The 22,862-nt window shown below is 55.5% G+C and overlaps 1 protein-coding gene across 1 annotated transcript; it reads right to left on the bottom strand.

Moving 5' to 3' along the window:
- Positions 1–10,728: 10,728 nt before the first annotated feature.
- On the bottom strand, positions 10,729–21,646 carry Rhpn1 (rhophilin Rho GTPase binding protein 1). Its single transcript, XM_032917010.1, has 15 exons — positions 21,527–21,646; positions 17,950–18,065; positions 17,075–17,203; positions 16,891–16,966; positions 16,103–16,180; positions 15,628–15,752; positions 15,375–15,541; positions 14,996–15,189; positions 14,424–14,580; positions 14,236–14,343; positions 13,708–13,902; positions 13,135–13,211; positions 12,837–12,983; positions 12,591–12,752; positions 10,729–12,162 (listed from the first exon to the last, which is right to left on the bottom strand). The coding sequence occupies exons 1-15, from the start codon at positions 21,605–21,607 to the stop codon at positions 11,989–11,991; spliced, it is 1,986 nt and encodes a 661-aa protein (XP_032772901.1). The 5' UTR covers positions 21,608–21,646; the 3' UTR covers positions 10,729–11,988.
- Between the last annotated feature and the right edge of the window lie 1,216 nt (positions 21,647–22,862).

Genomic DNA, 22,862 nt, shown 5'->3' with positions numbered 1-22,862 from the left:
TGGCATGCTCAATAAATGTGGTTGTCACTACCCTCGGGTAACTCAATGGCCCCCTGTGTTTTCCCATGTGGTAATTCAAGCCTTGTGGTGGTTTGAATGAGAATGGCTCCTGTAGGCTCATATAGTTGAAAACTTGGCCCACAGTTGGTGGAACTGTTTGGGAAGGATTAGGAGGTGTGGCCTTGTTGGAGGAGGTGTGTCACTGGGGGTGCGTTTTGAGGCTTCAAAAGACTCAGACTGTTCTCTTTCTCTGCCTACAACTTACGAATCAAGATGTGACTGCTCGGCTGCTCCTGCTGCCAGCCCTTTGTTCTGCCTTTAACCCTCTGAAACCATATGCCTCAAATTAAGTGTTTGCTTGTTTGAAGCAGAATTTCTCTGTGTAGCCTTGGCTGACCTGGAACTCACTCTGTAGACCAAAACTCTAGCTTTTTTTTTTTTTTTTAAATTCACCTTTTCTCTTGATTTATTTATTTATTTTATGTGAATACACTGTCACTTTCTTCAGACACACCAGAAGAGGGCATCAGATCCCTTTACAGATGGTTGTGAGCCTCCATGTGGTTGCTGGGAGTTGAACTCAGGACCTCTGGGAGAGCAGTCCACTGAGCCATCTCTTCAGGCCCCAGAACTCTGGCTTTGAACTCACAGAGATTTGCCTGTCTCTGCCTTCCCAGGGTGGGGATTAAAGGTATGTGCCACCACCACCCAGCACATCAGGTGTCTTTTGAGGTTGCCTTGGTCATGGTGTTTTGTCACAGCAGCAGAAAAGTCACTAAAATGAGGCTGGAGGTGCTACTTACTCGGAGTGGCCCAGGCTGTGGCTCAGGGCCCTGCTCTGCCCTCTGCAGTGTGGCCTCTGGAATCTCGGGGACCTGGGTTGCTGTAGCATCTCCCCAGAAGTCTCCTAAAATTATGAAGCGCATCTATAACCATGTCCTGAGTGCAGGCCTGGACCTTGGGCTGAGCCAGGCCAGGCAATATCCTGCATTCAAAGCTGCCTCACACCTCCCAGAAGAGCAAAGGGGCCAACAGCTATTCCCGAAGGCTCAGAGAAAGTTCTTGGAAGCCCCCAGAATCTGGACGGTAAGCCAGAGGGTCAGAGATCACACCAAGGGAGTCTAGAAGAGCTGATGGCCTTCTTGCTTTTGTCTTCTGGCCCTCGCGACCAGTTGTATTCCGCTGGCTTCCCATGTCTTGTGTCTAGGCCTTAGGAAAACTGAGGCCCAGAGCTCCCTGGCTGGGCTGTGAGGCATGGAAAGGCCACTCAATAGATAGGCTGCCAATGACGTAGGCAGTTGCCCATAGACTGTGGTCTTCCTCCAGGTAAGGATGGTGGAATGTGAGGTGCTACTGTTCCTGCTTCAGGAAAAAGATCCAACTCCCCCCAGGCTCTCCTCATTTTGGCTTCCTCTGTGGGAAAGCTGCTTTATGAAGAGTGCAAGGTAGAGTCCATGATGGATGGGCACTGGTCGGGGGTGGGGAGTGGGGGGTGGCCTGCCCTGACTGGGCAGATGGGAAGTAGCTGTCAGCACCTAATGGGCCTGTGACAAATGGGGTGGGATTCAGTGGTAGCTACCTCTCCTCGCCTGCCCCCAGAAAGGCTCCAAGAGTGGATATTTCCAGCCCCAAACTCAGGAGTCATTACGTGAGTCTGGGGAAGCCCTGGAGAGGGCTGTGTCCATTTCCTTGGTTCCGGGGTGGGGGGTGCAGTTTCCCCGATCCCCAGCATGGACAGAGGCAAATGGGTGGGGGCTGGGGCCTGAGGTGGGCTTCAAGTGGCCCACACCCTACTGACTGGCCAAAGCAACTGCTGAGCTCAGCGCTGGCTGACCCAGGGCTTTAGGGACCATTAAAAACATTCTGGGCTGCCGGCCGCCAGAGACATCAATCTGTGCTGGACACAGCTGCTTTCACCTCCCCCGAGCTCCTTCCAGAGCCTCGGTTCTCCAGCTTCGCTTTGGCCTCTCTCAGCTCCTATCCTCCTAGATGAGGGTCCCTCTGCCCTGCCACTCGAGAGATGCCTATCCCCACAGCCTCAGGCTACACGCTGCTGAGGGCTACCCTGGGGAACATTCTGGGGGTCCCACTCTCAGGAAGCTGTAGAGGAGAAGGGGGTGTCCAGCTAGGGAGGTGCCATCAGTGCGTCAGAGGACCAGCATGGGAAGATGGGAAGCTGGAGGTGACAGCGGGGATGGCCCTAGTGGCACTACGCTTAATGTCACTGACCTTTGCTGAAAATGGCTGAGAGGAAACTTTGGAGTATTTTCTAATAGGCTGTGGAGGTCCAGTTCCAGCCTGTCTGGGCAGGATCTGGGGTAGTTGTCTATTTCCCGAGCTTGGGTGGGGTCCAGCTGCCCATCCGAGGGCCCTGGGATTGAAGAGACAATGACGGAGGTGGCTGGGCCCGGGCAGCAAGTGTGGCCCCTGGGTCCCATTCACTGATCCAAGGAGGAACAGCAGAGGGACAGCAAGCCAGGAACTTCCTGGGAGGCTGCTGTGAACTTTCTGTGTAACCATGGAGGGGTAACCATCCCAGGCCTGACTTAGGAGTCTTAGGGCTAGGGGGACATGCCATTGCCACCCAGAGAGGCACTTCCAAGGGAACAAAGCAGGGCTGGGCATGGAAGACAATTCACTTGTGGGAAGGGCACTTCATGGTGGCAGTGTGGGATTTAGTCCCTCCTGCCCATGCTGTGCCCAGTCTGTAAGAGAACCTGTAAACGCCCCTAGGTGGGAGGGAACGGGCCAGGCAAGCAAGATCACTGGGACACTGCTCTCACCAACCTTTATGGTGCCCTGGGATCTCTGGAAGGTGGGGGCAGAAGACAGGGTGTTGATGTGGCAGGGATCATGGCTGAGTTAAGGGAGCCATTTTGTTCTTCGTGACCTGAGTTGCTGCATCCCCAGGCTTCCCAGTACACCGAGCCAAGGTTGCTGACCTGGCAGGGGCAGAGGGCAGGCTGCCACTGAGGCCGAGACGGGCGCCGCCAGCCCAGAGGGCTGCTCACTCACCATTGATCGGCCAGGAGGCTCTTCTGAGGTGTATGATACTGCTTGTCCTGGTCAGGAAAAAAAAACGGCCTTGCTCTGGGTAATTGATTGGTCCTCCTCTTTAAGAATATTCATACAGCTCAGTTCCAAGAACAGGCGAGTCCCAGGCCCTAGTCAAGCCAGTCATGAGGTGGGGAACACAGGAGGCAACCCATAGCCTCTCCCAAGCACAGAGTCCCTGCTCCTGACAGGAACAGCTACGGAACAGGGGGAAAATGCTGGTGGTAGGAGGGTGGGGACTGCCTTCACATAGATGCTACCGCCTACCCTGAACATTTCCAGGAGATAAAAGGAACAAACCTTACTCCGTATGCTGTGTGATCCTGGCAGGTTTCTGAGCCTCTTTGGTGCTAAAACAGGAGCCCAAGACTAGCCCAGAACCTGTGAAGTAAATCAGAGTCCCAGGCACCTCCCCTCTGTCCCTCTAACCACTTCTTCACAATAACCAGGTGACATTTTGTCCATAGATCCTCTTCTGTATCAAGTGACTGCCTGCTTAGCCCCTCCCCTTCCCACACAGAGCGACTAAAGCCTCTTCAGCCCGCCTGGGGGACTCCTAAGTATTCTTCAACACCCTCTTCTTTCCCACTTTGGGTTACTGTGTTCTGGTGCCTGAGCACCCAGTAGCAGATGCTGTCTTTGTCCATGGGAGGTCCCTGTTACTCCCTGGCCCATTGAGTGTTTGCCAAGGGATTCATTGGGTCCAGCTCCTCCATGGTGAACAAAGACTTGGGTCAAGCGAGCTGATCATGTGCGTTATAAAACACAGAGGTTTATACATTGAATCTGTGCATGTGTCTGTTTTGCCCCGACCACTGCCGGTAAGGAAACAGAGGCCAGATGTTGCTGAAACAGGAGGTGGACATCTCCATTGGAAAGTCGTTCTAGCCATGACACCTGACAGGCAAAGTCTCTGAGGTCAGGTCAGTGCCCTAGGTTTTGTATGAGAGTCCTAGGAGTAGAGACTGGTTCAAGTCCTACACTGTCTCCATGAGTCCCCCTCACTTGGGTCCCCAAAGGAGACAGCAGAATGGGGGAGAGCTGGATGCCACCAACAGATCGTCTGGCCTCTATGACAGGATGGCGCCCTGGTATGGCTATGGGGCCAGGTCAGCACTGGTCAGCATTGCCTCTCCCCAAGGGGCTGAGACCAGCAGGGGTCCGGATGATCTACTATTGATGAGGAGAGCGGGAGGGAACAGGCCTGGCCTGGGTCAGCAAGATCTGCTATGCACAGGATGTGCCTGGCTATTGATCCAATAGACACAGGCTGGATTGGGCTCTTGGGGGTTAGTCCGTTCAGACACGGTCATGGGAGCAGGACTGTTTCTCCATCATGAGTGTGTGATGTTTCCCAGTGCTTAAGCAACGACTCCAAAGGCCACCTACATACAGAGGACACCTGGCCCCCAGCTCCATCCCTGACAACCAGGCTGTGGCTGTCTTGCTGACTGGTTGGCTTTGGACGCCCCAGGGCACAGACACTCCTGCAGAGACCATGATGCTAGTGAGAGGAGGAAGATAATCACAGGCAGCATGAGATCTACAGGCCAGAAAGGGAAGCTGGCACAGGCATAGAGAGGAGGGCAGGGGTCCCCAAAGGTCCTCGTGAACCCTCCTGACAGGCAGGATAGCAGATCTGCCAGAAGTGAGGAACTTCGTTGATGGTCACTTGGATTTTGCTACTGGCCCTGGGAAACCTTCAGAATGGGCCCATGCTCAGTTGGGGCTACTGCAGCCCTGTCTGTCTGTCTGCATGACTTGCAGCTGGTGTGCACAGCCGCAGATCAATAGTGGGAAGCTGGTTTACTTGGTGAGCTCTGACAGCCTGTGGAGTCTCTCTAGACTGCAGACAGGGCCCCGGGCTGCCCACACTTCCCACCCAGCCACTACCACTAATGAATTGGGATTTAATCTAAGAGACCTTGGCAGGAAGTCTGGCTCCAGGGGGCACTTGGTGAGGAGTGAGCAGGTGGTTAGGTTCTCCTGATAGGCTGTTACCACCCACCTGCTCTTTGGGGCAGGAGCCAGGACTAAGCCTCAGTGGGCAGTTGACAGCACATGACACATCTCTCACAGTCGGGGCTCTGTTGGTAAAGTGATAGAGTGAGAAAAGAAACCAGACAATTCCTTCAGCAGCTTTGGGAGCTGGGTTTTCCGGAATGAGAGTATATTTACAAGGTATGGTCTACAGATCACGTGACGCCTGCCAGAGCAGAGTTAGTCAAGGGGACTGTGAGGAACAGGTCTTGGGTATGGGTGACCCTCATGGCTCCTGAGGGACACTGAATGCCAGGTAGGTTTTATCATCATGGGCTTTCCCCAGAAATGTCCTGCCCAGGGCCATGAACCCCAAGGAAACTAGCATAGGTGTCTGCTCTGCCTTCCTGGTAGGGTCCCCCGGCTGCTGTTAGGATGGCAGCGAGTGTCTCAAGACAGGACTCCATAGAGAGGGAAGGGGCTTGTCAATTTAATGAGAAAAATCTATCCAGTCTCTTAGCCATGTGCCTGACTGACATAGGGCACAGAGCGATCTGAGACATCCGGCTTCAGCCTGGCTCAGTTTGTGACTCAAAATGTAGATGTGGGAAAGAAGCCCCCGCCCCACCCCAGGCAAGCCTCTCTGTGGGCTTCCTTAGGCCTCCTGAAGAGATCCTTTGGCTTCTGACCTCTTCAGCAGCAAGCTTGTCCCATGCATCTCTGGCCTCCTCAGCCTCCCTCCCACCCCCAACATCCCTAAGCTTCCTTAGCCTCCTTTGGCTGTTTTAGGCTCCTCCCTCAGTCACCTTGGACCTTTCTAGCTTCCACAGTCCTCTTGCTGGACAATCCCTAGATTGTCCATCTGTCATAATGGCCTAGGTATGAGGTCCTGGGTCCCAGCTGTCCTCCTGTTTGCATAGAAAGGGATAGGAAAGCCACCTTCATTTGTCCCCAAGTGAGAGCTGCTCAATTCCTCAGGGTGCCTAGCCACCCTGTGGTCACCTTTATAGCCCAATGGCCTTCTCCCGTTAACAGCTAACAGCGTTGTTACGACAGCTACTAGCTAAGGTCCACCAGCCTTGGCCCAATCACCCACTCTGTATATTTTCACAGCCACATCCTGACAGGTATCACGGACCTGGTGATGCTCCTATGACTACTTTCATAGTCACCTTATCTTTGTGGTCGTCCCTCCTCAGAGTCACTTCCCACCGTGGTCACCTCATCTCACGATCACTTCATCCTTAAAACAGTCACCTTGCTCAGTGGTCACCCAGCTCAACCCATGGTCACCTCACTGTGTGGTCACTTAACCTCCACGGTGACCTTGTTCCATGGTGGCCTTGCCCTCATGGGCATTTTCTCCTCACAGATACCACCGTTTGCCACCAGCAGCCCATCTCAGTCTGCCTGACTACCATTCATGGAGGTCTGCCCTTTCACCCTGTAGCTTCCCAGGCTGGTCCTGCCCATCTGGCTGTGTGTCAGGGAGCCAATGGCTCACTTCCCGGATGGGGGTCCAGGCCTGGGGCCTCTCGGGGGTCATGGAGCCAGAGGCTCTGGGCTGACAACAGGGGCAGGTGTCACTCTTAGAAGTAAACACCGCCCGCTTATAATGAATGGTGGGCCGCGGGGGAGCCACTGCGGTATTTAACAGCCAATATCAGACTGTGCGGCTCAGCCTGGAACAGGCGCATTATGAAGGCTAATGGATTTTTGAGGCCAGATTGATTTTTCATTAATTTGGTAAAAATCTTTTTCCTCTCCCCTATAATTCTGTCTTAAAACGCTCCCCCTGACAGCTCGATAAGTCACTCCCGCCTTAATGCACGTCTGGCTCAACGTCTGGGGCTGCGGGGGGAGGGGAAGTCAGAGCAGCTGCCAATCACCCCCCAGGTAAATACTGCATTATGCATGGGGATGGAGCCTGGCCCACCCCGAGGTGGACACACAGAGCAGCAGCGAGTCCAGGCTGCTGTGGAGCGTTTCTGTGGGTTAGGCCTTGGCCACAGGCCTCCTAGGGCTTTTGGGATGACAGGCAAGTTACAGGACGTCATTGTGAGGAGACCTGAAGCGGAGACCCCTCCATGAAGGACGGGACCTAAGATTTGTAAGGCCTCTTGCTCAATTCCTCCCCACAGCTCCAGCCTAAAGTCCGCAATCCAGTCTGGATTCTCACAACAGGGGGCTGCCATTTCAATCCTAGCCAAGGCTCTGTGTCCAGCTCTAGCCTTCAGCAGCTGGACCAGCCTGGGCCGGGCAGAGCTATTTCCCCATTTTCCAGCTCACCTTGACTTCCTCCTCTAGATGCTCCCAGACTCCATCCTGGGGTTCCTAGACTGTCCTTCCTTCTTCTCTACAGGTGACACTTGAGCTTCAGGTGATACTGGCCTTTCCGTCCAAAGAATACACCCGGCATCTCCTTCATTACCTTGGTGTCCACTCGCATGCCAGCACCAAGAGATCCTGCTAGAGCTGTCCACCGTTCCTAATGCTACCCTGCTTCCCACGAGTCACATCCTCATGGCTGCCTGGGCCCAGACTGAACACTTAAGTGTCAGGGATGGTGAAGAACAGAGTGATGCATAAAGGTGTTGATGCCAGAATAGAAGGTGAGGTCAGGCTGACAGCAGCCAGTGCGGAGGAAGACTGGTGCTTCCTGGTTTGCTCCACACGGTCTGCTCAGCATGCTTTCTTATATGTGGGCTGCGGATGTTCCTTATAACCGTCCCAGGACCACCAGCCCAGGGATGGTACCACCCACAGTGAGCTGGGCCCTCCCACATCAATCATCAATCAAGAAGATGTCCCTCCAGACTTGCCCACAGGTCCAGCTGAGGGAGGCCACCCCTCCTTTAAGACCCTTTCCCCCAGGTGACCCTAATTTGTGTCAAACTGACATAACTGAATTAGCATGGCCACAGTGCCAGGGACTCCAGTGATGGCGGCAGGGAAGGTGATTTTGACATAAGCCGTGGTTGAATGGGGAGATGGAGGTTGGGCGGTGAAGCGGATCTGTGTTGGTGGGGATGGAGATGGGATGAAAAGTTGTTTCGAAAAGAGAAGAGGGGGAGGAGGAGAGAAAAGAGTGGGAGGAGGAGAGAGAAGAGGGGGAGGAGGAGAGAGAGAAGAAAAGAGGAGAGGAGAGGGAAAAAGAAGAGGAGAGAGAAGAGAGGGAGGAGGAGAGAGAAGTAGAGTTGGAGAGGGAGAAGGGGAGTGTGAGGGTTGTGAAGTTGGGAACACAGAAGAGGGGAGTGAAGGGGGTGTGCCTAGCCGAGCAGCTCTGGGGCCTCCGGGATAGGGGGTGTGGGGAGAGCACTACCACAGCCTATAGGGGAGAATGGGACACAGGCCTCAGGAGTGGATAGGGACAGGATTGGGGCCTTTCTGGCCCTGTTCTACCTGACACAGGAGAGCAGCATGTGGAGGACATTGATTCGGGATGAGGTGTTGGACTGTGGCCACAGCCCACTGACCTCCTGGAACTTTAGGACTGGTGACCAGAGTCTCAGTGGCTTGTATGGGTAGAGTGGCCCAGAGCACATTCTCTTGAGCCAGAGCAGGACCTTGGTGGGCCTGGCTAGTGCCCTCTGCTCCCAGAACAAGGCCAAGAACCTCTCTCCCCCTGAGGGAGCCAAGGTCTTGATCCCCCAATGTCCCAAGAGTTGTGTTGCCCCATTCACCAGAGACACGGGTCTGTGCTCTTCGTGGAGAGCCGGGGCAGGCCACGGTGTGATGGCCGCTCTCTGACGAGGCTTTTCAGAGTCCTAATGTTAGCTTTCTGGCCAGGCTAGTGTGATCTGGTAGGATCGAGCTCCTCCAAGGCTAGCGGCACCCCCTCTCCCTTATTCTGAGAAACTGAGGCACCGTCGACTCAGCCTCTGTGACTCTGTGACTTGGGCATCGTTTTCCCTCCCCTGGGCTACAGCTCTAAGTGGCCCATCCCCTGTGGCCAAGTCCCTGCGTCTGTCACACATCAGTTGCCTCTCCCCACTCAGAGCCAGTACCCAGCCAGAAAACCCCTACTATGGGCTCCTGACTCAGGTGCCCCATCAGGCAGGACACACGTCTGGTTTGCACCCTCACCTCTCTTCCTTGGACACCCCGATGTGTAGTGTTCCCTTTACTCAGGGATGACGGGGGTTCAGGGACCCACCTCCCTGGCCTGGGAGCTTGGTGCACCGATTTCTCCCATGCCCGCAGCTGAACTCACAAATCCCTGGCCATTGGGAACAATGATGAACAAAATAAAATATTGATGAGCATAGGGGGGTGGTGTGTGGTAGGTGAGGTCCTGGGCTGGGCCTCAGACCCAAAGCACACATGCAAAAGGAGGGGCCTGGGAGACAGTTGCCCTGAGGCCCCTGAGGCGAGGCAGGTAGCAGGGTCCTTCCGCCTGGTCATCTCTATTTGACTATCCATCACCAATCCCCCCACTCCACATGTACCCCGCCCTCACTCCATCCCCACCCCCACTCTCTCTCTTCTGCGCCTCCCTCTCCCACATTAATCTCCAGGCCTCTCACTGCTGATTCAAGCAAAACAGAGTTTGCCTTTTCCCCTCTCGGCAGATTTTGTTGGCAAAGCAGAAAGGAATCGCAGCATACGCGCGCGCGCGCCTCAGCCTCCTGCCCAGGGAGCCACTGTGAAAATGAAGCACCCCTCCGTGGTGTGACGGCGAGTGCACAGACACCTCACTTCTTTGGGCCTTATGTTCTCCCTGCTGGCTCTGGACCCTGGCTCTGCACTGGCTGTGAGGAGACAGGTCCCTTGTTCTTCCCAGGCAGCACATGTGTATGACATCTGTCCCGTCTTCCTCAGGTACTCAGAGCCCTCACTGACCAGCTGGCCCGAGCCTTGTTCACGACCCTAGGGTCCACCTATGATCCACAAGAGTAAGCACTATGTGACTGGGCCAGAAGGGGGTGCAGTCCAGAGCAGGGGTGTGGCCACTCGAAAGCAGCTCAAGGAGGCGACATTGACTCTAAAGGCTGAGGAGGTGCCAGCTAGGTAGGAGGGTTTGGGGAACTGTGTGGGGCTGGGTGGTAGGAAGACATATGCCAGGGTACATGGGCCATAACTGTCTACATGCTGGTTACATACACCTATTTTCTTGTCTAAACAAGTTCACGCAGAGGTAGGGCTTTCCTGGACACTCCGTCCCAGCCCAGACAGAATTCTAGACTCAGGGGACCCTGGTCTCAGGGGCTTTCTCAACCTGACAGCTGGGCCTGAGTCAAGGACCTCTGTCCTGCTCAGGGACAGTGTGCTCTGGGCACTCGTCTCACCCTGCGGGAGGGCAGGGCTGAGCCACTCAGACACAGCGACACAGAACTGTACCAGATTCCTTCCGGGAGGAGTCACCACAGCACAGGGACGGCCTTAAGAGAGGCCCCTGAAGTGGGGAAACTTTTGAGCCGGGGACTTAAGAGTTAAAGCTCAGTTAGCAGAGGCCCAGGAGCAGAGGCCCAGGCCCAGAAAGGTTAGCAGAGAGTGTGGAGACAGGCCCTGGTAGCCTGGCCACTGACTGTGCAGGAGGTGAGGCAGCTCCCATCTTCATCTTGACAGATCACCCAAGGTGTGTGTGTGTGTGTGTGTGTGTGTGTGTGTGTGTGTGTGTGTGTGTGGTGTCCCACACTCACTGTCCTCCACAAGATCTGCCCACCTTGTCATCCCTGATTATCATGTAATGGCTTCCTTGACGTACAGTTTTATTAATAAAATTAGCAAGTGTTGAGCCTGAGTGGCCTTGGTCATTCTGCTGAGTTGGAGATTGTCCCAGGTGAGTGATAAGGGACACTCCTGGATCCCCTGGGAGCCTCTCCTACGTCAGAAGAAAGCTGTACCTGGATCTTCCGGACTCACGTGCTTAAACACTACATTTACCCGCTGGACCTTGACACAGATGTCTGCACAGGGTGATGGGCGGCAGGGCCCTGGACTGTGTAGGCCAACCTGGAGCACAGACTCTAGGTGCTCTCACCTGGGAGCCCCTGGGCAGAAGCTGGAGGATGAGAGAGTGTGGGTGGGTTGCTGAGTACCGAGCTGGACGCTTCTCTTTCCTGGGCTGTCCTCGGATTCTCAGATTCGTGGGGGTTGGAGGAACTGCAGCCTCCTAGGGCTGCATGAATGAGTGACACTGCCCCCTGGTGGTCACAGAGAGCAATCTCCCCATCTAATTTTTCTGTTTCTGTTTTTTCTAGTTCCAGGGACTGAGCCCGGAGTTTCTTGCATTCTCTACCACAGAGAGATACATACAGCCTTTCTGTTTCCATGCTGAACCTCCAGGGCCTTTGAGGGAGAGCATCTCCATGGCTTCAGCCATGCACAGTTTAGGACTGCTTCTCACGTGGTGCCCCCATCCTGTCCCTCTGGAGTCCAGGGCTCACCTTTCTGAGGAACTTGCCAGGACCTGCATGGGTGCAGGTGGAATGGGAGACAGGGGGGCTTGAAAGTTGGGGGGAGTATAAGGGGACTGGAGAGAAAATGTCTTTGCTGGGATCTTACACACAGAGAAACTGACTAACCAGCAAGGGAGGGTGGTGACCAGAAGGGCTACTATGAACCAGGCGCAGTCAGGATAGGACCATAAGGGTACGTGCCCAGAGCAACTGGATGTGAGGATAGTCAGGCAGCCGCAGAGTAGATGGGGCATGGCAGGGGCCCAGAGGCCTGCTGCAGGAGGATAGTGTGAGCACTGCATCTGGACTACACTGAGAAGATCTCTGGTGGGGTAAAGTGGCCACGGCTCTGGTAGCTGACTCAGACTCGCCTCATCTGACCAGCGTTTTTAATAGACATCTCTAAGCCAGGCAGGGGCAGCCTGATGGTCCCCCAGAGTAGAGGGCAATGCGCTAGGCACAGCTGGCTAGCTGGGGCTGGCTACAGGATGGTGTACACAGGAGTATGGCCCCCACGGCCACCCTGGGCACACAGGGGTACGGGGTGTCCAGCTCAGGGGCAGGTGACACAGTTCCTGTTGGTGCAGGGGTCAGGGTGGCTCCCACTCTTGCTTTGTTTATTCTTGCGGCTCCAGCCGAGGATGGGCCAGGGTCGGGTGTGTGCAGGCGTCGGAGTCTCAAAACCACATTCTCTCTGGTTCCACAGCAGTGCTGGCCGTCGGGGTCCCTACGGTCATAACAGCAGTGGATGCGGTCAGCCATCACTGCCTGACCTACCTGTGGCCACCCTGAGAAGAGATTAGAGGCCTCTAGGTGTGTTAGGGATATGTTAGGGGCATTTGGGGTGGCCATGTGAATCTCCTTGCTTGCTGCTTGCTACCCAACCCTGGAGTGGCCATGCTGGACAGATGTGACCTTCGGGATAACCTCTACCCTGGGGTCAAAATCCCACTGAGGTGGTCTGGGGGCTTCATTTGGAGCAGGACAGAAGCCACACTATGAAGGCCCTGTCAGAGGTAGCTGTGGCCCAGAAAGCCAACCCTAGTGAAGGTTGCTTGGCCGCTGTCTCTCTGGGTACCAAGGGGCAGAGTTGGGGCGCGGCCAGGGCTGGATAGGACTGAGGGTTGGGGATCTTTTCCCAGGCCAAGCGCTCACCGTGCCACGTGGTTCGGGGCCGGGCAGCAAGGACACGACTTGCAGGCTCACGCCTTCCTCGCCCATGCTCCTCAGCTGCGTGACCACGTCTACGTGTTTCCACCACTTGCAAGGCTGCCCATTCACAGACACGATGTAGTCACCCTCCTTCAGGCCAGCAGACTATGGAGAATGTGGACCAGTGAGGCGGTGGCAGTACATTATGGTCCTCTAAGATCCCAGCATCAGGGGCTAGAGGACCTTTACCTCAGCCTGACCCCCAGGGACAACGGCAGCGATGAGGACTGGCGAGTCTCCCCGCAGCGTGAACCCGAAACCTCCCTCTCCTCGAGTCATGTGCACCGGCCCGACCAACTGCCATCGATTCTTGGTTGAGAACACGGATAGGGGTCCCTGGGAGAGGACAAGTGGTAGAGGGCCGGCTGAGTGGCAGTCACAGAGCCCTGATCTGTCTGGCACCCCATCTTAGCCCACACACCCTGGAGCGGGAACCGGGGAGGGGCCTGAAGGGGAAGAGGGACAGGTGGGGAACTGGCCTGCTCACCAGCCTGTGGAAGAAGTCAGTCACCTTCACCTGCGACAGGCTAGGTATGCTCACCTCTGGGGCCTGATGAGTCTTGGCTGACCAGACAGGAGGGAAAGGGGAATTGGAGTCGAGACCTAGGCCCTTGGCCCTCCCAGAACCAGAACCACCAGTGAGATTTGGCTCAGCTCAGAGGTGTGGCCCACAACTTCACATAGGACTGTCCTAGGACCTCAAAGCCTAGCTGTCCCTACTGTCAGCTGGGGCTGTACTATTTCCCTGAATATATGTAGAGGCTCCCAGAATCCTCCTGGAAGCCCCAGCTGGCACTGTGCCTCTGTCCCCTCTTGCCTTGCAAGAGTCAAGCAGGAAAGGAGGTGGCACGGGATGCTGGCCAGATAGCCTCTCAGGCTCTGTTCCTCAACACAGCCTGCCTGACCTTCAACTCTTTCCTCCTGACTCAGGGTATCTAGTGCTAGGCTGGGATCAGACGCGTGTTACCACACCTGGCTGGCTGCGTCTCAGCTGTAGCTGCAGGGGCTCAGCTTGGCCCTCGGACTGGTATACCCATCCCAAAGGGCCCCCGATGCTCACGTTGGATGTCGGGGGCCTCCATAGCCTCGAAGAAGTCATCCTCACGCTCGAGCTCTGAGTACTTGGTCAGGGAGCGCCTCAGTGCCTGAGTCACCACAACCTGTAGCAGGTCCACCTTGCGCGGGACTCTGCACAAGGTGTGAAGCCGCAGCGCCTCCTCCTGGCCCAGGATGGCACGCTTCAGGTGGGCCTTGGCTGGGCACAGGCAGGGCACTGTCATACACACATGCGCACGCACACCATGCATGCAAGCTGGCCCTTCCAGGCTGAGTTCCAGACCCTCTGTCTCAGGATGCATCAGAAAGTGGAATGGGCCACAGGGTCAGACAGTGTTGGCCAAACTAGGAAAGTTCTGCCAGGCCAAACAGTCGAGCAAGGGAAGAAAGAGCTATTTCCCCAGTTATGTCCCCGCCTGCCCCGTTCAACAACCCTGCTCTTATCAGTTCCCGCCAACTCAGGGATGAGGGTTGCCGAGGACGATGGGGGCTGTGCTATGTTTAGCCCAGGGCCCTGTCTGTGATGCCTCACCAAGCTTCCTGCGCTCTTCTGGGTGCTGCGGCAGTGTGGGACCTTGGGGCTCACAGGTAGCTGAGGGCTGGAAGATGTCCTCCTGCCTTGAGAGTTCACCCTTGGCTGCTGCTGGGGTTCAGAAAGGCCATGAGCCTGAGCGGGGAACCTCTGTGGGTACACACGGGCATGTGGAGTGCCACACTCACAGGAGCTTTCGCAGAGGGCCATGGCTGCGTGATAGTGGGCCAGGGCGCAGAAGTGCTCAGCCTTGACACGTGCCAGGTTAGTCCAGGAGGCAGGCAGGTAGTCTCGGACGGGGGGCTGGGCCATGGCCCGGTGCACAAGCCCGTACTCGGTTGCCACCTACCAACAGGCATGCAGGTACAAATGGAGCCTCTGCCTTCCTCCCGGTCCATGGAGCTCAAGAGATAAGGCCAGTCAACCCGGGGAAGACAGCCTAAGTTTCCTGCCTCTGCACCCTAGGCTCGATCTCCATCTATTCCGCCTCCCGTTCCAGCAGCCTCTCCCTAGACTCCGAGCTGAGCCAGACCTGGGCGTCTGGGGGCTCGGTTCCCATTCTCAGAACCTCACGAAAACTGGGATAGCAACTGGCTTTAGGGATTGACGTGAAACACAAGATGAAGATGCCTCATTGGCGGCTTCCCAGCCTTCCCCTGACCTGGCTCCAACCCAACCCCCTTCCTGTCCCCTTGAGCTCTGCTCTTCACTCTTTGAGTGGCCACTGCTTGGCCAGTTTGCTGGGGCTCCTTGAGCTCACCTGGGTAGCTTCCTGAGCCAGCTGCAGTTGATCTGGACAGATGTCAGGTGTGGCGGAGGCCCTCAGCAAGAGGCCCCTGAAGATGCATTCCTGGGCCTGAGCAACCATGAGCTGCTCCAGCATGGAGAGAGAGGCGGCGCTCATGTCCGGGCTTGGTGCATGGGAGAAGTTCTCTCTCAGGAGTCTGAAGGCCCCTGAGGAGGGATAGGGCATTCACGCGGGCAGGGATTCCCCATGCCCGCCGGGACTACCTTCAAACCTTTGCATCCAAGGGCTTAATGTGCTAAGTTTTTCACACAGGGAGGCCATATCCATCAACCCTACTTCCTGCCACAGAGATGGACACCATACCCCTCTTATTATGGTCTACAGCCCTCACCGGCGGCCCTCTGGAAAGCCTCGGCGGCCTGGCTGGTGCCCTCGGTGCAGGAGCAATCCTGCCGTGCTCCGATCTGCGTGTGGAGTGCCCCAATGTTAAACAGTACACTGCCCTTCTCGAAGGCCAGAGCCCGCTGCTGTGCCGGGACCCCCGTGAGCGAGTCGTACCTGTAGCATGGTGTCAGGATGGGTACGGTTCCCACAACGACCTGGCCTCCCATCCCTGGGCCTCCGCCTCTGTTGCTAGCCCCTACCAGTGAAAGAGCAGCCCTGGGCTCCTGGCGGGGCTGAAGAAACGTGCGTCCAGGAAGCAGAGCTGGCTATAGTAGGCTGCAAGCAGATCCAGGCCCACCTCGTCCCTGCTGGGAGTCCTCGTGGCCTAGCAGGGAGAGTCCGGGTGGGCCCAGTTCCAAGACCCACCGTCATGACCCCACCCTAGGGAATCCCTGGGCATCATCCCCAAGGAGCACTTGACACTCTAGGGACTTTGAAGGCAGCCTGGCACAAGAGGCTGAGGAGGGCCCTGAGGGACAGCCATGAGTTGCTCCTTCCAAGAGCAACAGAATAAGCTATTGGTCCCAGGTCCTTCCACGGACACTGCCTATCTCCCAGATTTCCTCCCATTATGTAGGGAATCCATGTGAACCTCTACAGTTGGATCCAACCTTCTTTCCTGCCTTCCTCTTCTGTCTGTCTCTGGAGCAGCAAGAGGGGGAGCAGCCCACCTACCTGCCGCAGGTCTTCTAGTTCCTGGATCTCTGTCTCATAGGAGGCACCGTCCTCTCCAAAGTGCTCAGAGATCAGCTCCTGAAGGGAGACCAGGTATTGCCCTTGGGGCACTCCATGCCTGACAGCCTGCTCTGGGAGTGGGAGGGGCCCTGGTAGAACAGGTTGACTTTGTACTTGGGGCCAAGGAGAGGGCTGAAGTCCTGGGGGCTGGAACATTGGATGCTGGTGTTCTGGTCCCTGGGGCTTGGGTTCCTAAGACACAACTGGGCCAGGGTTCTTGTGGTACCACCTTGACACATATTTGCTTATCTGCCACCTTGGAGACTCAGACACTAAATCAAAGGTCAGGTCTCTTTCCCATGAGGCCCTGTAGGCCCCGGATGAAGGATCATGGCCTGTTTTAGGGTCTGAACCACATCTAGGTCATTCAGGAGCCAACTGTTCTTAAAGAGTAGGTACCAGATGGGTGACATTCTTGAACCATGGGGACCCTGTATAGGGAATCCTAGAACTTGGTGGTCGTACTGGGGCTTCCAGAATGATGAGGCCCCTTCGCAGCCATTCTGGGGCAGGACCCCAAACTAATCCTTCATATAACCTTTAGCCCAGGTTGTGGGGACCAGAAGAATTAGGTAGCAGGGGGGCAGGAGCCCTTTGGTAGCTCTTCCTCCCCACTGTGCCTCAGTTTCCTCACTTGTTCAATGAGATGACTAGATTAGGAAGCATCTAAACCCTCCCTCGGCCCACTTCAGGGCCATGTCCCTCAGAGTTCACGGGCTAGCACTTACCTTCAGCGGCGTGGCCCAGTCCAACTCCTTGGTTTCCTTCAGGCCCAGGGGGATCATGGGAATAGTAACACTCTCACTAGAACCAGAAGAATGGGCTGTAGACCTGGAGTCCTATCCCGAGGTTCCCGCCGCCCAGGTGCACCCTCCACGCGTGTGTGCGCGTGCCCCGCCTGGCCTCTCACACCCCTCTGGCTGGTCCACATCCGCATTGCAGCTCAGCTCTGCCAGCTCCTCTTTCAGCAGTTGCAGGTTGGAGTTGACGTAGCTCAGCTCCAGGGCGACCGTCTCCCGGACCCAGGTGTTGCTCGTGGCTCTGGGAGGGGCCGGGGAAGGCGAGAAGACCCAAGCCTGAAGCAGCTCCAGTGACCCAGACTCACAGCAGCTCTCCGGGACCCATGCGAGCTTCAGAGCTCATAGAAACGGCTGAGTGCTGCTGGGCTGGCTCCCCTTGCTGGAGTAAGGCTGGAAGTAGAGCTAGGTAGGGCTGGCCCAGAGGTGCCCTCCCTTCTAGGATGCCTCCTCTTATAGCTCATTCTCCCGTGCCACTGATTCCAACTGGACTGTGGGCACAGCCAGCCCTCCCTATATCTGTAATGGGCACCTACACAGACCTGGAGGTCTCTGATGACAGGGAAGAGGAAGATGCTGAGAGGATATGGGCCTGGGGCTCTGGTATAGTGTGGGTTGTAAATACCATGGGAAGATGAGAGTATACTGAATGCTACTGTGCTCAGAGGAAGTAGCCTGGGTCAGATGATCCATCATTTGCAAGATTTCCAACCTTAGAGCGCCCAGCCACCTACCATACACAGCTTCTTCGGAGCAGCCTCTAAGGTTCACTGTTGGGCCTCCTAATGGGGCTTTTGGTCCTCTGGGCAAGAATATAAGGGGAGGCCCAGAGGTAGGAATGGGTCTGGTTTGTCTGTGAGGGTCTAGGCTGAACGGTGTGGCTACTGGACGACAGGAATGGTAGCTGTGACATGGCCATCTGCATGTGTTCCTCTTTCTGACTGATAACAGGATCGCCGCCCTGTCCAGGGCCAGGCGGCAGCAGCTGACCTGTAGAGGTTTTCAGCACCGGTCCGCATGCGCAGCTCCTTGCTGATCTGCTGGTGGAGCCGAGCCCTGTAACTCTGCAGCTGGCCAGGCTGGTTTTGCACGAAGGAGTCATGGCCCTGCGGGAGGATGCAAATGGTTATGCCTGCAGAGCCCCCATCAGCACAGCCTCTGCCAAGCTCAGAGGACCTTGGCCTGTCTTTGGGGAAAGAAGTAGTCACTGTGGGCTAGAACCTGAGCTGGTGTCACAGGGAGGCGCCTTGGCAGGCCTGATTGGGGAACAAGGGTGAGATGTTCCTCCTCAGTGGTTCACAGATGCCATAGGCTCAGTCACATCCCAACCAACAAATCGGCCCATACGTCGAGGCTTCTCCAAATAACCCACTCTCCTAACGCTTGGCACTCTGTGGCCTCACAGTTTAAAATACGATGGAATGGAGCCCTGGACCCAGATCTTGAGAGATGGCTCTGTGGTTAAGACCACAGGCTGCTCTTCCAGAGGACCTAGGTTCAATTTCTAGCATCCACACGGCAACTCAAAGCTGTAAGTCCAGTTCCAGGGGGATCCGACACCCTCACACAGACATATATGCAGGCAAAACATCAATGCATGTAAAATAAAAATAAATAAAATGTGTTGTAGTTCTCCGTAGGAAGCCCTTTCTAATTGTCCTTGCTGAAATCAATGTCATATGCTCTGAGGACTCATCAGATCAACTGAGCATGTAGTACAATTAGCCTTGGGGTCTGACACGAGGACTTGGCCTACGTAGGAGCTGCCCATAAGGCTTTTGAAGTAATGTAGCCACAGACAGGCACTGAGAACCACGCAGCTATGGGCCCTGGGCCTTGCTGCTCAGGCAGTGGGTTCCTGGTCTGTGATACAGTAAACAAGGCATTGGGTTCCAGTGTCCCTCTGCCAGTTCCAGTAGGATGAAAGGTCTTCCTGTGTAAGGTGAGAGCAGTGACCTGTGTTATCTGACATCCCGTCTCTCCAACTACAGGCTCAGCCACGGCCTACAGGCTTCCTCCCAGAGCTGCCAAGGAGTGGTGCTGTACACAGCATGGAGTCCTCCAAGCCACGTCGCGTTCAGACCCTGTCTGGGTTAATCCACCAGACTAAGACTTAGTGGTAACGATTTTGCAGATGGCCCTCTCCCGGGGGAACACCCTCACTCGTGATCAAATATGACAGAGGAGGTCACAGAAACTTAAAGGCTCTAGTCCATGACACAGTGTGTGTGTGTGTGTGTGTGTGTGTGTGTGTGTGTGTGTGTGTGTGTGTGTGTGTGTGTGTGTGTGTGTGTGTGTGTGTGTGTGTGTGTGTGTGTGTGTGTGTGTGTGTGTGTGTGTGTGTGTGTGTGTGTGTGTGTGTGGTGTGTGTGTGTGTGTGTGTGTGTGTGTGTGGTGTGTGTGTGTGTGTGTGTGTGTGTGTGTGTGTGTGTGTGAATCCTGGCAGTGCTGACACTGGCCATGCATTCAAAGTGTGGCTTGCTGTCACGAGAAGAACGGCACCTTACATGGCTTCAAGCGAGGCTTACGCCTTGGCATGGATGGGCTCCTAAATGCAATCACTTTGACTGTGGCCCCAAGCCCTTACCACGAAGCCAGCTTTCCAAGAGAGGCCCATGTCACTGAAGAGCGCCCACAAAAGTGGCACCTGGACTCACTCTGAAAGAAGGAAGTCATCCTTGGGTGACCACAGATAGGCGACTCACTCTCTGGATAGCTGGCCCAAGATAGCATAGAGGCAGAGTGGACCCACATTGTTCTGTTTGTCTCCTTCTCAGGGCCCATCCCTGCCTGTGCAGGAAGGAAACCGAGGCCACAGTAGTCTCCTGTCTTCGAAGAAAACTACAATCATCTTTTTTTTTGGTTCTTTTTTTGGAGCTGGGGACCGAACCCAGGGCCTTGCGCTTCCTAGGCAAGCGCTCTACCTCTGAGCTAAACCCCCAACCCCTACAATCATCTTTTTACCCCCAAAGATCCTACTTCAAGGCTCTGGCTCATGGACGGCCTATAGCCTCAGCCCCTCCCCCACCTGCTGGGGAGCTGCAGCAGCCAGTCAATCTGAGTTTTTACCAGGCCCAGACCCTGGGCTAGTCCTTGCCTTCTTAACCTTTGTTCACTTACGGAGGCCAAACCAGCCTCCTACCCTGTTTTGGTGGAAAGGCAAGATAAGCTGGGCTGGATGGATTCTGGAAGCTGATAACCCACACCCAGTTTTCCACACTGGGCTGAGGGAAGTGCCCAGCAGGGCGGGCACATATGCCCAGTAACCATCTCTCCCCACCCTCTGGAAACAAAGGCTATCTAACCATGGCTGACTTCCATGGTGGCTACTCTTGTCTAACTCTGGGAGAGTCTGCCATCACTTTTGACATCGCAATAGCAGTGACCAAACCAGAAAAGGACCCGGCTATGACCAGAGAGAAAAGGGATGGGAGGGACCAGAGAAACAAAACCTCCCACTCAAAGACCCAGTGGCCTGAACTGGGCTGGTTCTTAAGGATTAGCGAAAGGGAGGAGACAGTTATCCCCACACATGACTGGGAATAGAAAGAAGGAACAGAGTAGCCCTAAGCCTTCCCAGGTTTCTCTTACTGAGTCAGCTCTTTACTGAGTCCCGCCTGGCCGCCCTAGGAAGTAGAGTTCATGGAGAACAGGTTGCTGGCTGTCTCTGTCTCCCTCCCTCCCTCCTTCCCTCTCCCCAATCTACCCCTGCCCCTGTGCCAGCTAGTCACTATGGTATCAGGCATGCCCAGGTAAGATGGAGCCCTTGAGGGATCTGTCCAAGTCCCAGTACCTCCCTCCTCTCCCGCTCCCCAGGAGACCTGATACACAAGGTGGATTAGAATCAGCCAGCAACAAAGTACAATCAGACATCAGGAAGGAGGGAAGGCAATGCGCCATGGCAGACACCCGGGAGTAGTAACAGGAGCTTCTGCTTAGCAGTCCTGGGGAATGGGGCAGGAGTACACCCCAGAGCCTACACACACACTAAGAAACTCAAAACACTGACCCCTAGGAAATACCCAGACTGGAGAAGCAGAGGAAAATAACCATGTAATATCACTTAGGCAAAGAGCAAACAAGTCTCCGTTCCACCCCTGTGTTCCTGGAAGCCCAGGCACCCTCATCTCCAGAGTCAGGAGCTTTGGAGGGGATGTATGTTCGGGAAAAGTAGTCAGGCTGCCCGGTGAAGTCCAGATTTCTGCTGCCTGCTGCCACAATCTAACATCTAAAGGACACCGGGCTCCTAGAGCTGTGCACGCAGACGACACTGTTAGAAAAGGTGGCTTTCCAGACGTCAGAAAAAGCACGTGCTTGGTGGTGGAGGTGAGGGAGTGGGGGTTGTCATCCATCAGAAGCAACTTCTTGGCTCATTCAGGGAAACCATCTAGATCTTTACTGCGCCACTGTTATTCTCACCTGCCTGGAACACAGGCTCCGGCCTTTCCTAGGGGCCTCAGTTTCCCCAGCTGACTTTCAGAGGAGCGGGTCCCAAGAAGGAAAGGCCGTGAAGGCCGCACTGCACAACGCGGGAGGTTGGAGACCCACACCCCTCTTCAATCCCCACCTTACGGATGCTGCCGTCGTCCTGCTGGCGAGAGCTGTCCTCGCCAGTGCCCTGGCCATCTGGCCTCTCCTCGAGGATCATTGCTGCCCACTCGGACGCTGACCCTGAGAAGCTGCGAGCAGCAGGTCCCTCGCGCTACAGGGAGGACCAGCGCGCTGCTCCGACTGTCCCCTCCTGGAGGGTCCGACTGACCGGTGCAGCGGAGCGGAGGCCCCGCCTGCAAAAACTTGGTGTTGTCCAATCAGAGGTGACAGCTGCTTCGATGGATAGAAACTACTACCAACCAGAGTGAGAGAAAGGCGGGCTCCTGGTAAGGGATCTGGTTACTCTTAGCAACCGGGGCCGCTCGCCGGAGAGGCTACGCATGCGCCACGCTAGCTGCTGGGCGTGCGGAGAAAGTTAGGAAAAGACTAGCAGAACTGGGGGCGGCGACCGGGAGCGGCTGCGGCCTCTGCAGGGACTTCAGGGCTTTATCTCGTCACCCCGGCAACGGGACCCTCCAGGACTGCTCCAAAAATGTTTACAATGGGGTTTTTAAACGGTTTGTTAGAGACAAGTGCTTGTGCTGATTCTTAAACAATGCCAGCTTTCTTCCCGGCACCGCGAAGCAGAGCTCCGCTGTGGTCGGTCCCCTTGCTTCCAGAACCGCCTCCAGAAACCTCGCCTCCAGAAACCTCGTCTCCGGGACCTGGTTATGCATTTGTTTCCAGAACCTACGTTCTCCATGACCTCCTTGTGCTTCCAGAACCGGATCGCCTCCCAGAACTCCTGTTTTGAGAATTGGACTTTTTCCAGAACTTGAGCTCCTTGCAGGGCTTACCCCGAAGCACTTCTCGGATTCCATGTGGGCTGGTTCACATTAGTTGAGCTGAGAACACATCCTAGAAATGAATGGCTAACCCTTTGTCAAGCTGCTCCAAAGGTCAGCCTCCTCCACGCTGCCCTTCACCCTGGTCGCTGCTTGCCCTGACTGAGTCAGCGACTCAATCTCTTCGCCCCATCCCCCTCACACAGACCTGGCTCTGTCATCCCCAGATCTAAATCTTCTCGGCTAAGCCCTTGAACATCCCTGGACTTTTACAGTGGGCACCCCCAGAAATACTCCTTTCATCCACCCCGCCAGCCTCTCCAAACATTCCTGGCCTTCCCCAATAGCTTTTTTGAGCCCAGGGCATTCTTTTCTTATCTTTTCTTTCTTCTAGCATCTTCCTGATGAGCTTCACTTAATTTCACTTCACCTTCCACTGATGTCTTCATGCCTAGCCTCCTCCATCGCTGGGACTCTTATTATGCCCCCTAGGTGTAGCCAACACCTTAGAACTTCCCAGAGACCGCA

This window comes from Rattus rattus, chromosome 1 (genome assembly GCF_011064425.1).
Source record: "Rattus rattus isolate New Zealand chromosome 1, Rrattus_CSIRO_v1, whole genome shotgun sequence".
In the NCBI taxonomy this organism is placed as follows: domain Eukaryota; kingdom Metazoa; phylum Chordata; class Mammalia; order Rodentia; family Muridae; genus Rattus; species Rattus rattus.
The sequence above is the reverse complement of the archived record's forward strand: the minus strand, read 5'-3'. Positions and strand labels throughout refer to the sequence as shown.